Here is a 14641-nt window from a genome sequence, read left to right as displayed (position 1 = left end):
TATACATGTATGTTATATAGAGAGAAAGAGAAACACACACACATATATGGTGGTGGTGGTGTGCCTGTAAGTCAATTCTGACTCACAGTGACCCTGTATCAAGGTGTCTGAGGTTGTACATCTTTACAGGAGCAGAAAGCTTCATCCTTCTCCCACAGAGTGTTTGGTAGATTATAACTGTTGACCTTGCAGGATATATATAGGGAGCCCTGGTGTGGTGCTGCAGCATTAGTATTAGATTGCTGACCATAGTTCGTGGTTCACATTCACCAGATGATCCTCAGAATCCCTATGCAGGGTTGCTATGAGTCTGAACCAACAGATTAAGCAGCACTTCACAATAACTACACACACACACACGAGAATGAGTCAAAAATTATCTTCACCTTGGTTATCTTAAAACACCCATCCACATTCACAGCTGATGACAACTTTGAACATGCATGTGAAATGATTCTGTTGACAGTGGATTATGTGGCAAAATCATTTGAGAATCAGCAATGATTTTCGAAAAGTTTGTGCAAAATGGGTACTGAAACAACTCACAGAAGAGCATAAACTGAAGCATTTGGACATCTACAAACAAAATTTGGAACAATACTCAAAGGAAGGAAAACTTTATTTGTTTGCTACTGATGATGAGACATAGATTCATCACTATGAGCCTAAGAGTAAATGGCAAAGTATGGAATGAAAGCATCCTCAACTGCCAACCAAGAAAAAGTTCAAAAGTCAACCATCAGCAGGAAAATTGATGCTTACAGTTTTCTGGAATCCTCAAGGGCCAGAATTAGAAGACTATCAGGAAAAATATTCAACAATCAATAGTGCTCATTATATTGAGATGCTCACTGAAGATTTGAAGTCTAAACTTCAGATTAAACACAGAGGACTGCAATCCAAAGGCATTGTGACCTTTCATGACACTACATGTCTGCACACCTCTGCCTACATTGTTGACACTCTGCAAAAACTTAATTTTGAGGTGTCAAAGCATCCTCCCTATAGTCCTGATCTTGCTCCATTGGAGTTTCACCTGTTGGATCCCCTGAAAGCAGCCCTTCAAGGACAAAGATTCACCTCTGATGAAAAGACAGTGGCGCATTCATAGCTTGCAGCTCAACCTTTAATCATGAAATATAAAAACTTGTTGATAGATGGATAAAGTGTATTGAAAATCAAGGAGTTTATGTCAAAAAATAATGTATTTGTCTTTTCTAAATGTTGATTAAAATAAATTGTAAAGCCAGAGTATGGAGAAGTTTTGACTCACCCTAGGAGCTCTGGTAGAGTAGTGGTTACAAATCAGGCTGTGAACCTTAAGGTCAACAGTTAGAAATTACCAGCTGCTCCATGGGAGAAAGATGAGGCTTTCTGCTCCTGTAAAGATTTACAGCCTCGGAAACCCTGTACAGGGTCACTACGAGTTGGAACCAACTCCACGGCTCATAACCACCACCAGTAGTATACGACTTAGCAGTCATAAACCCTTCCGGTTTTTGATACATCATCTCATCTAAACACTTGGGCTTGTGCACATTAGCAAAGGGGGTTGTCCTTCATTTCCACAAATCTTTGGAACTCAAATAAACTGAAATAAGACTCCAATAAGCCTTGTGAATATTTCTAAGAGTAAATTATGAGAATTTGTGCCAAACACCAATGTCAATCAAAACTCAATCAGATAATTAAACATTCATTCATTCATTCAACCATTAGAAAATTTTATACTTTTTGTTTCGTCTCCTTTCTTTGCAATATTTCCTTCTTCTTCCATAGTTTCTCTTTCTCCTTTTCCTTTTCTCTTATTCTGGCAGAAATATCCATTTCCAGCCTTGCTACCTCTTCCTGGTGGGCTCTCCATTGAAGAACCTGAAATAAAGAGAAATGCTTGATTTCAATATCTACGTGCATTCAAGTGGTTTCATGGAGTATAATGAGACAACGTTCTACTATCAGACAGATGTATTCTATCAAATTTGGTCCAAATACACATTAAAATTAGTATATGCATGATTGTGGGGTATGTGTACATGGTATACGTGTTAATGTTAAAAGAAAAAAGCAATTTTGAAATCACCTCATTTTACATCTACCTGGGTCATGTGCATATATGGCTGACAAAGCAGCAAAGAAGGGGATACAGAAGTGTGTGCACAGCATTTTCCAGAAAAGGAAGAAAATAGAGACTCTTTACCTCAATTCATGATTGCTTGCTTTTATGTGTCGTGGAGTCGATTCCGACTCATAGCGACCCTATACAGGGTTTCCGAGGCTGTAAATCTTTACAAGAGCAGAATGCCTCATCTTTCTCCAGCGGAACAGCTGGTAGTTTCTAACTGCTGACCCTGAGGTTCGCAGCCCGATTCGTAACCACTACGCTACCAGAGCTCCTTGATATTAAGTCCTAAAGAAGCTGTGAACTTATGTCAAGGAATTTTTAGTTCCCACTAATAAATAGTACATAAAGATCTACATGTGTGTTTTTCTGATAAGTATGTATCAAGAAATCTCAGATCGTTCAAAGGCTCTAAAAAGTTTAAGAATCATCCATACATTTTGTAAGTGAGGCAATGAGCCTAAACAAAGATGAAATAAAATTTTAAGAAATTTAATAGAAATATCTGGATCCTACTATACGTTATTGGTAGAAATTTCTACCAATGTGCTTTTGGTACAAATATAATAGGTATAGCATTTCTGAAGGGCATTTTGTAATATGTAATACAATAGAAAATATGCATAGCCTTTGACCCACAATTTCTATGCTAAGTATCTAAAGAAGACAATCAACTACAAAAGTACATAAAAATGTACCCACAGGTGTGTTCCCAGCAGTGTTGCTTAAAAAAGAAAAGTCTGAAAGAGTCTAAATATCTAACTATAGGATATGACAATTTAATTATGGTTCCATCATACAATACATGTCATTCTAAAAGGATGGTATATATCAACTCGATGGCACTTCACAACAACAACATTGATATATAAAATATACAGACTGTATTAAAGATACAAAAAAGCAGGTCTAAAATCATACTTATACTGTGATTTATTAATATAAAATATCTATGTATTTGTGCATAGAAAAAGGCTTATCAAAATAATAATGTAGTTTTCTCTGAATAGTATCATTTCATGGAATTCAAGAGAATATGCTCTAAGTTTTTCTCTCCTGGGTAACAATTTCACAATAAATATGTTATTATCTTTATAAGCTAGAAATCATCAACACTAACAAAGAAACCAAGATCAACACTTAGCTGGGCAGTGCATACATGTGGAGGATGAACCAGCAAAGAAGGCAGTGAGTGCAGATATGTTCACAATAGTTTTCAGAAAAGGAAAAACTAGCATTTCCACTTTAACAACTTGTATCTTATGTATTTCATATAAGGAAGACTCATTAGTGATAATGTATAAAATGTATGAAACAATAATTAAAGTGACTAAGTTCTTTTTGTGCCTACATCAGCTGAAGTTTCAGTTTTCTACAAAACAACATTTCACAATTTATTAAAATAGTCAAGATATCCTACTCTTGGTTTTTAAATACACTTAGCTTGCCATAATCTCTTGCTTATTCTGATCATCATATTTGCCTTTTACTTTGGAATTTCATTACTAGAATTGATGATTATCTATGCTTTCTGGAGTCCTGGTATAGCGTTGTAGGATAAGCACTGGACTGCTTATCAAAAGGTCTGTTGTTCAAACCCACCAACTGTTTGTCAGAAACCCTATACAGAATTGATATGAGTCAGAACTGACTGAATAGCACTGAAAAAAACATATGCTTTCTACTTTCAATCTTCTACTTCTTATCCATTCTTTCCTATAATTATCTTCATTCTATAACATGCTAAAGTTAAAAGTCAAGTTGTCCAGTCAAGTGATAACAGTAATTTTCCTCTTGAACACCCAAAATATTGTTCTCAGTCCCCCTTTCCTTGACATTATGGTAGCACTTGTCCCTGCTGATCATCTTCTCATGCTTAAAACTCTTTCTATTCTAGACCATGACATTGCTTCCTCTGAATCTCCACCAATGGATATTAGCCTCTTTTTTCCTGCCTGCTTCCTGTGCCCACTCGTACACACCCAACCCTACTGCTATCTTCTCTCTGTGACCTCTAGTCTCTCTCTATAAATTTATTATTTCATGTGTTCATTTTCTACTATGAGTTCACTTCTATATTAACAAATACAAATGCTAGCCAATTGTATGTGTACCCAAAATTTAACATTTCCAAAACTAAACTCAACATCCTTAAGTTCAGCACTAAAACTATCTCTTCTTTTCAATTATTCTAATTTGGTATGGGGAATCACAACTCTTCCTTTAGTTTGGATTTTTTATTACTATACACACCCATCAATATGACCAAATAATTATATTTTACCTCTGAGTTGAGCAATCTAATATAGAGTTGAGCAATCTAATATATATATATATATATATATATATATATAAGTTCAGATGAGCTTTTATTGATTACAAATCAATTTCTAAGCATTGACCATCCCTGGTTCACTCTGTTGAAGTTCCCTAGTCCCATCAAAGTTTATCTACCAAATGTATTTAAAATAAGACAGAACTTTCATAGGGAAGACTTCAGTTGATAAAAATAGGATCTAAATGATTTAGAAGTTTCATTCTCAACCAATGTCTTTCTGTAACATACATAATTTGCTATCTCTAGATAGCTCCTCATCCAATTGGGTCTTTCCTTATATGCTCATTCCTCTTCTTACCTTCATGGCATGATTGAAACTATTCCCCCACCTGAAATGTCCTCAGGTTCTCCCCATTCCATAACAATGCTTCTTGACCCAGCACATGCCATACATCTTTCATGGAACATTTCAAACCTATGTTCATCTCTCCTTTCTTATTTCACTTACCATACCATAACTGCCTTCTAATAGTTTGGATCATATTGTTTCTGTTTCAAATTACAGGAAGGATCATAAATGGATGTATTTTGTCTTCTTATACTTCTAACAGAGTGTTATATATCATAGATGCTCAGTAATTATGTGCCAAGGAGTCGGTTCCAACTCATAGTGATCCTATATAAGGTTTCCGAGGCTATAAATCTTTATGGGAACTGAAAGCCGCATTTTTCTCCCACAGAGTGGCTGGTAGATTAGAACTATTCATGTCACGGTTATCAACCCAGCCACTACACTGCCAGGGATCCTTGCTTAATAATTCTCTCTTATTTATCAAAGTAAATATTTTAAATGAGATTTAACTTTTGAAGAAAAAAATTATAGTATTCAAATACATCATTTTGCAACAGCCAATGACATAATGTGTGGTGCTGGTATGGCACTGTAGTATCAGCACTGGACTACCAACCACAAGGTCTATGGCTCAAAGCCACCAGCTGCTCCTCGGAAACCCTACAAAGGGTCGTTCTGAATTGGAACCCACTCAACAGCACTAAACAATATGGATCTCTTCCAATCAGTCTGGCTGACTGATTGGAAGAGATCCATATTTGTACACATTCCAAAGAGAGGTAACCCAGTGGAAAGTGGAAATCATCGGATAATATCTTTGATATCCCATGCAAGTAAAGTTTTACTAAAGGTAATACAGAAATGGCTGCAAGCATACATTGACAGAGAACTTCCAGAGGTTCAAGCCAGATTCAGAAGAGGACATGGAATGAGGGATATCATTGCTGATGTCCGATGGATCTTGGCTGAAAGTAGAGAATATGAGAAAGATGTTTACCTGTGCTTTATTGACTATGCAAAAGCTTTCAATTGTGTGGATCATGACAAGCTATGGACAATATTGCAAAATATGAGTATTCTGGAACACTTAATTGTTCTCATGAAAAATCTGTACATGGACCAAGAGGCAGTTGTTCAAATAGAACATGGGAACACTGAATGGTTTAAAATTAAGAAAGGTGTGTGACAAGGTTGTATTCTTTTACCATACTTATTCAACCTGTATGCTGAGCAAATAATCTGAGAAGCTGAGTTATATGAGAAAAAAAAAACGTGGCATCAGGAATGAAGGAAGACTCATTAACAACCTGCAATATGCAGATTATACAACATTACTTGCTGAAAGTGAAGAGGACTTAAAATATTCACTGAAGAAGATCTAAGAGCACAGCTTTCAGTATGGATAGCATCTTAATGTAAAGAAAACAAAAATCCTCACCACTGGACCAATAAACAACAATCTTATCAATGAAGAAATGATTGAAGTTGTCAAGGACTTCATTCTTCTTGGATCAGCTATCTACACTCGTGTAAGCAGCAGTCAAGAAATCAGACGACGTATTGCATTATGGAAATCTGCTGCTCAAGACCTTTTTAAAGTGTTGAAGAACAAAGATGTCAACTTGAATACTAAGGTGCACCTTACCCAAGCCATGGTATTTTCAATCATTTCATATGCATGCGAAAGCTGGACAATGAGTAAGGAAGACCGCAGAAGAATTGATACTTTTGAGTTATGGTGTTGGAGGAGAATATTGAAAGTGCCATGGGCTGCCAAAAGAACCAACAGATCTGTGTTGGAAGAAGTGCAGCCAGAGTGCTCCTTGGAGGCCAGGATGGCCAAACTTCATCTCTCATACTTCAGACATATTGTCAAGAGGGACCAGTCACTGTTTGGTAAGGTGGAAGGTCAGAGATAAAGATGAAGACCCCCAGAAAGATGGATTGGCAAAGTGGCAGCATTAATGGGTTCAAGTGCAGCAACAATTATGAGGTTGGCCTTAGATCGGGCAGTGTTTTGTTCTGTTGTGCATAGGGTTGCTATGAGTCTGTACCAACTCAACAACACCTAACAACAACAACAATAACATGGTTATGCTTTTTAAAAAAGGAGACCTTTTAATTTTAAAGATCTATACTGACATGGGAGCACGATAGCTCCATATGATAAGCAATGAACTGAATCACAACATCAGCAGTTCATGCTCACCAGCCACTCCGCAGGGGAAAGATGAGGCTTTCTGCTACCACAAAGATGTACAGCACTGCAAACCCTATTCAGGGTCTCCATGTTAGAACCGACTTGACAGCACTTAATAACAACAAGTTGTTGTTATATGCCGTGGAGTCAGTTTCGACTCACAGCGACCCTGTACAGGGTTTCTGAGGCTGTAAATCTTTATGGGAGCAGAAAGCCTTATCTTTCTCCTGCGGAACAGCTGCTAGTTTCAAACTGCTGACCATGAGATTAGCAGCCCGATTCGTAACCACAACATTACCAGAGCTCTGATAAGAATGATCATTGAATGACCTTCACATACATGATATCATGATTTGAAGAAACAAAAATATAGGCAATGATCCAGTGGTCTAAAATTGGAAAGGATTGTTTCTGGGTTCAAAAAGCAAGTTGTTGATGCCTCCATAAAGCAGTTCTTCTCTGTGGCACATGGGGACACCATGAATCAGAACTGATTCAAAGCCTGCAGGAATATTGCCTTGATGCGTCTTTTCTATTCCTTTTGAAGTTGAGTGCTTTAAGAAAGCTCTTTGGAGTCTCACCATTGAAACCCTAGGGAGGAAGGTGCAGGGGAATGCAGATAACTCTTATTTCATCTGCAAAGAGCAAAACCCATTAAGGAAAATGGGGCTCGAAGAGAGGATCCTTCTGATAAAAATAAAAATCAACTTGGAATATTATGCAGCGAAGAACAGAAATGAAGTCCTGATACATGCCACAGCATGGATTAATCCTGAAAACACAAAACTGAGTGAAATAACTCAGTCACAAAGGGACAGATGCTGTACCATGTCACTTACATGAAATAAGCAAATATATAAAATCCAGAGATTATTAGTGGTTATCAGGGATGGGAGGGAACCTGGACGAGTTTTTGTTTGGGAAGAGCACTGAGTTTGTGTTAATGATGGTAGAATATTTTGGAAAAAGATAGTGATAATGGTGGCACAATATGAAAAATGTAGCCAATGTCATTCAGCTGTAAATGTAGAAGTTATTGCGTTGGTGTATGTATTTCCACTACAATAAAAAAGAAAGCAATGTCCCTAGCCCAGGCAAAGAGACACAGGTCTGAGGCAGCTCCTTGGAGAAAAAGGTCAAGTGCATTCTCAAGGAAGCTGAGTTTCCCAGAATCCCCACAGATTTCAGGGACCCAAGAGCCTAAAAGAGCCCGCGGGACCAAGACATCATTAATCCCAGTGGAACCATTATTGTCCAACACAACATGTTGGCCCTGCATGTGACCCCAGAATCTCAGGTGGGGAGAGCATTAGGAGGCTAAGTCCAGAATGACAGACTAAATTTCCTGCCAGCCTATAAGGCTGGCGACTCAGAGACAAAATTAACTTAATTTATAGAAATAAAATCAATGTCATCTTTCTTGAATACCTTTTAAAAAAAGGTTATTGTTGTCGATGTTAGGTTCCATTGAGTTGGTTCGAACTGCTGGTGTCCTTATGCACAACAGAAGGAAATGCTGCACCATCTTCACAATGCTGCTATGTTTGAATCTGCTGTTGCTGTTAATCCACCTCATTGGGAGTCTTCCTCTTTTTCACAGACCCTCTGCTTTACCAAGTATGATGTCCTTCTCCAAGGAACTAGTCCTTCCTGATAACATGTCCGAAGTATGAGAGACAAAGTGTTGTCCATCCTAACCATCCTAACTTCTAAAGAGCATTCTGGCTGAGCAAAACTATAATCAGACCAATCAAGCCCCATTTGCCCACCATTTTATCTCATAATTTCTTCCTTGTCATATTGTTAATGATAATGCTTCTTCTGTTCTCCAGGAAAGATAAAATTATGCTGATTTTTGCTTTTATGGTTGTTGCGCAGAGCAATGAGGACCTCTCGTCTAAGCCACCAGCATGCTGTCCAAGAGTCCGCCGCAAGACAACTGCCACAGCCGTGGCGCGGTGCAAACCCGGCAACAGCCTCCCTTGGAGATGACTGAGCCACACACGTTGCAATACAAGCTGCTGAAACCGCTTCTCCTTCTGGGCAAAGAGCAGTTCGCTGGCGAGGACTTCTGCGTCTGGGTGAAAGATGGGTCACTTAGCCCAGATTTATGCAGTCCGTCAGTCCATCTCCAAAGCTTTGGTTGCCTATTTACCAGCAATGTGTGGATGAGGCTTTCAAGAAAAAGATAAAAAACATTCCCATCCATAGGATTGGACCCTGCTGGTAACTGATCCCGGATGCTGCAAATCCAATAAGTTTGGGGGCCCACCCATGCGTGCTACCAGATATCCTATTGATAAGCCCACCACAAGGAGGAGTGTTCTCTTTAATAACAAACAACGGTTATGGGATTTTAATGTTATAAATAAATAATGCTGACTTGGAGAGGGTGTACATATCATAGAATCATGAATGACTGTGTTACATCAGGTTTTAGAGACCTTCCAGTTAATATTGGAATCATGGGAATGGTCAGGGACTGTTAGAGACTTACCTGAACTCAGTAGTTCACAACATCGTTTGTAATTACAAACATACCCAAAGAAAAGACATTGAAGAGGAAAGAGAAGACAGCTGTTGAAGATTCTAAGTGGCTAGAGCCTTGACAATGAAAAGCAGGCTTAATAGCAATCGGTATCTAAGCAATAAGCTAAGAGTGGACTTTTTCTGAATGCATAATGGATAAGGTGAAGAATTTGGTGAGAAAAGGTTACCACTGAAAAGATCTTTATCTGATGGATCCCCACCGAGAGAGCCAAGGGTTTTGGACAGCTCCATTGTGGAAAGAATGGCAACCGATTACGGTATTTCCAAGATCCTCAAAAATAAGAACACTGGCAGGTGAAAAAAGAAATCAATACTAGCACAATAGGCTAAAGCATAGATGATTTCTGGGTGAACCATGAACGAAAGAAAGAATATCCAGAAGAATATTTCAGCACTTTTATTTTAAAAGACTTGCTAATTATATAGCTTTAAACAGAGTATTGAACATAACTGGGTACCGATAAAAACCATGAAAGAACATTACCCCAGTGGCAGTCAAGAATACGCTAAAAGGAAAGAATTGCTTGGATTATTAACAACAGGACATTTTTTTAGGTCTTAGTTTAATACTCTGGCCGTAGGTATGGTCTTTGAGTTAAAACTTTACCTAACAAATAACAAATGACATTTTTATGTTCCTGCATTGCAAATGAAAAATTAAGAGTTTATAAAGTAAAATGAAAATGGTTAGTTGCATTTCATGTGTCCTTATTCTTAATGCAAAGAGGCCTAAATGAAATTAATAAGCACATATTTTCAGAGGGAATAAAGTACTTAAAGAACAAAAAGTGAAACCCATGAAAACTTCAAAAGTAATTGACATTAACATCAAGACAACAATACTAATACAAATAATTTTACACCAAAGTTGAAAACTCTGAAAAAATCTGTTTTAAGTATGATATTAAGAAAATTAGTATTGAACTATTAGAATACCAACTATTTAGTCCAAGCTCTACCAATAACCAATTACATTGTTAACTTGGAGCAAACAGCTAAGCCAGTTTTCCTACACGAGTTAAAGAAAATGACTAGAGAAAATGACCTCAATACTTCCTTTAGTATTCTGATTCTATTTCCCAAATATACAGAGATTATAATATATGACAATGAGCAACACAAATATTTTATAGACCTTTTAAATAATAGTAGAAATTAAACAATAATATTAAATTCTATCAAATATATTTATTTATAAAATGAATAATGTGATTGTTTTATATTGGAAATCAGAAGAAAGGTACCATCTGGCCAGTGCCTTTAATTGACAATAAAATGTTTAAAATTATAATTTATGAGAGCTTATTGTATTTCAGCTCCATGCATCAAAAACGCATTAAATATATGGAGTGATGTAATCCCTAAAACAAGTAAAGCTGTCTCCTTCACCCTACAATTGGCTAACTTCTATTTATCCTAGTCAAGTCTCAGCTTAGATAACATTTGTTCTAGGAAGCCTTCTCTAGCCTACCACTCTTAGCTCAGATGCTTCTCGAGTCTTCTATTATTCCATGCTTGTCTGTCTTCTATTATTCCATGCATGTACTACTGACTTAGGGGCAAGAACCAAATCTGTCTTATTCATGAGGTGCATTTCCAGACCAAGGGGCTGTGATGACTCAGTGGCAGAATTCTTACTTCCCTTGTTGGAGACCCGAGCTCCTCATTTACCTATCAGTAGAGGCTTGTGTGTTGCTATTATGTTGAGAAGGTTTTAGTGAGGTCACCAGACTAAAACTTGCTAACTATACACTTTAAACAGAGCTCATCGATTATAACTATATCAATAAGACTAAGGAAAAAGGCTTCTACTTCTGAAAGTCAGACAAGTAAAACTATACATCACCAGGGTATAATCTGAAACTACTCATGGGGATGACAGAAATGGGCAGCATTCTGATTCATTGTTCATTGTTCACCATGAGTTGGGGACTGACTTGATAGCAGCTAACAACATCTCTAGAGACAAGCACAGCATCTGACTCTTAGAGGGTATTCAGTAAATATTTGTTGGTTGTGTGAATGAACAAATGATTTAAGACTATGTTTTGAAGTTAGATTAATAACATTTTATATTCTCTCTTTAGATTGGTCTTTGGAAAGAAAATGACCCCCACTACCATTTTATGACTCTTCTACTATGGACCTTCTGAGCCCAGCTTTCCTCAGTCCTGGCTAGCTCATCTGTCAGTTTGTTCATCTGTGGTGGCTTGCATGTTGCTGTGATTCTGGAAGCTGTGCCTCAGGTATTGCAAATACCAGCAGGGTCACTGATGGTAGACAGGTTTCAGTTGAGCTTCCAAACAAAGCAGACTAGGGGAAGAAGAAGAGCTACAGACGACTTCTGAATGTTTAGTCACTGAAAACCCGAATACCAGTGGAAGATTATTAGATATAGTGCTAGAAGATGAAAACTTTATGACTAGCAGTAGACCCTGTCAGATATAGTGCTGAAAGGTACCAAAAACAGGACTGAAGAAGAGCTGCCTCCTCAAAATAGAGTTGATCATAATGACATAAATGGAACAGAGCTTTTGGGACCTTTATTTGCTGATGGGGTAAAACTCAAAATGAGGAGAAATAGCTGCAACCATCCATTCATAATCAGGACATGGAATGTACAAATTAAGAATCTAGGATTAATGGAAATTGTCAAAAAAGAAATGTAATGCATAAAGATGAGTATCCTAGGCATTGGTGTTGCTGTTAAGTGCCCTCCTGTGACTCAACGATGCTGTATAGGGTTTCCAAGGCTTTAATCTTTGTGGGAGCAAAAAACTTCATTTTTCTCAACCCACAGAGTGGCTGGTGGGTTCAAACTAGTGACCTTGTGGTTCACAGTCCACTGTGTATCCTACAGATCCATCATGCTCCCATCCTAAGCATTAGTGAACTGAAATGGACTAGTATTGGCCATTTTGAATCAGACAATCACATGATTTACTATGCCAGGAACAGCAAATCCAAGAGGAATGGTATGGTGCAAAAGAACATAACAATATCTACCCTGAAGTGCAATGCTGCCTATGATAGGTTAATATCCATATGCCTACAAGGAAACCAGTTAATATCCCTATTATTCAATTTTACCCACTAACCACTAAAGCCAATGATAATGAAACTGAAGGATTCTGCCAAATTCTTCAGTCAGAAATTTATCAAACATGCAATCAAGATACATTGATAATTACTGGTGGTAGGTATGTAAAGGTTGGAAACAAAAGAAGGATCAGTAGTCGGAAAATGCGGTCTTGATCATAGAAATGATGCTGGAGATCACATGATAGACTCTTGCAAGAACAACAACATATTCATCGAAAAGACCTGTTTAAAATAACAGCAACAAAAGTGACTGAACACATGGAGTTCACCAGATGGAATACACAGGAATCTGTGGGAAGAGACAGTGGAAAAGCTCATTATCATCAGGGGAAAAAAACAAAATAAGGGATAGCCTGTGGAACTGAACATCAATAGCTCAGATACACATTCAAGCTAAAGTTGGAGAAAATTAAAACAAGTCCACAAAAGCCAGAATATGACCTTGAAATTATCCCATTGAATTTTGAGACCATCTCAAGAACACATTTGATGTATTGAATATGAATGACTGAAGAACAGAAAATTTGCAGGATGGCATCAAGAACATCATCCAAGAAGAAAGCAGAAGGTCATTTTAAAAAAGAAAAAGAAAAGACCAAAATGATGTCAGAAGAGACTCTGAAACTTGTTCTCAATCATAGAAAAGCAAAAGCAAATGGAAAAAATGAGGAAGTAAAAGAGCTGAACAAAAAATTGCAAAGGACCATTTAAGAAGACAAAGTCAAGTATCATAAAGAAATGTACAAAGACCTGGAGTTAGAAAACCATAACAGAAGAACACACACAGCATTTCTCAAATTGGGAGGGCTGAAGAAAATAATTTAAGCCTCTGATTGCAATATTAAAGGATTCTCTAGGCAAAATACCGAATGATGCAGAAAGCATCAAAAGAAGATGGAAGGAATACTCAGAGTCACTGTAGCTAAAAGAAATGGTCTGTGCTTAACCATTTAATGAGGTAGCATATGATTTAGAACCAATTGTACTGAAGGAAGAAGTCCAAGTCAAACTGAAGGCATTGGTAAAAAAAAAAACAACAACATGGTTTCATGAATTTACAGGATACAAATTTAAATCTTTCAACAAATTGATGTAGAACTAGAAGCGCTCACTCATCTATACCAAGAAATTTGGAAGACAGCTACTTGTCCAGCCGATTGGAAGAGATCCATACATGTTCCCACTCCAAACAAAGACCACACAATGAAATATAGAAACCATCCAACAACATCAGTAATATCATATGCAGTAAAATTTTGCAAAAAGTAAATTCAAAAACAGTTGTAATAGAACATTGACAGGGAAATGCCAGAAATTCAAGCTGGATTCAGAGGAGGACATAGAACAAGGAATATCATAGGTGACAGCACATGGATCTTGGCTGAAAGCAGAGAGAATACTAGAAAAATGTTTACTTGTGCTTTATTATATTTGTTATATATTATATAGTTGTGCCCATTCCAAAGACAGGTAATCCAACATAGATATCGTAGGACAATATCATTAATATCACATACAAGTAAAATTTTGCTAAAGAGAATTCAACAATGACTGCAGCAGTACATTGACAGGGAACTAACTGCCAAAAGTTCAAGCGGATTCAGACAAGGAAGTGGAATGAGAGGTATCGTTGCTGACATTCATATGAATCAGAGAATACCAGAAATGCATTTGCCTGTGCTTTATTGACTATGCAAAGGATTTTGACTATGTGGATCATAATAAGCTATGGAAAACACTGTGAAGAATGAGTACTGCAGAACACTTAGTCGTGCTCATTAGGAACCTGTACACAGACCAAGAGACAATCATTTGAAGAGAATAAGTAGACACTGAATGCTTTTAAATCAGGAAATGTTTGCACCAGGCTTGTATTCTTTTTTTTTTTTTGGCCTTTTCTTCCACTTTATTTCATATTCCTGCCACAATAATGACTCCTTTAATTTAAACTAAAAACCACTGAGTTTTCCTGAAAGGGTGGCAGCAAAGGAACAAGGGTGTAAAAGACTGAGGAAGAGGTGGGGTGGGAATCAGCGAATC

The 14641-nt window shown here is 37.4% G+C and overlaps 1 protein-coding gene across 1 annotated transcript in view; it reads right to left on the bottom strand.

Moving 5' to 3' along the window:
- The window catches only part of CCDC148 (coiled-coil domain containing 148), a 396419-nt gene that overhangs the window by 164289 nt on the left and 217489 nt on the right, over positions 1-14641 (bottom strand). The window contains exon 11 of the mRNA XM_006872045.1: positions 1732-1872. Coding sequence (XP_006872107.1) covers positions 1732-1872 — 141 coding nt within the window. The remainder of the gene's footprint in view (positions 1-1731; positions 1873-14641) is intronic.

Source organism: Chrysochloris asiatica, unplaced genomic scaffold (assembly GCF_000296735.1).
Source record: "Chrysochloris asiatica unplaced genomic scaffold, ChrAsi1.0 scaffold00181, whole genome shotgun sequence".
NCBI classification, from domain to species: domain Eukaryota; kingdom Metazoa; phylum Chordata; class Mammalia; order Afrosoricida; family Chrysochloridae; genus Chrysochloris; species Chrysochloris asiatica.
Note: the sequence above shows the minus strand (reverse complement) of the source record. Positions and strands in the feature narration are given on the sequence as shown.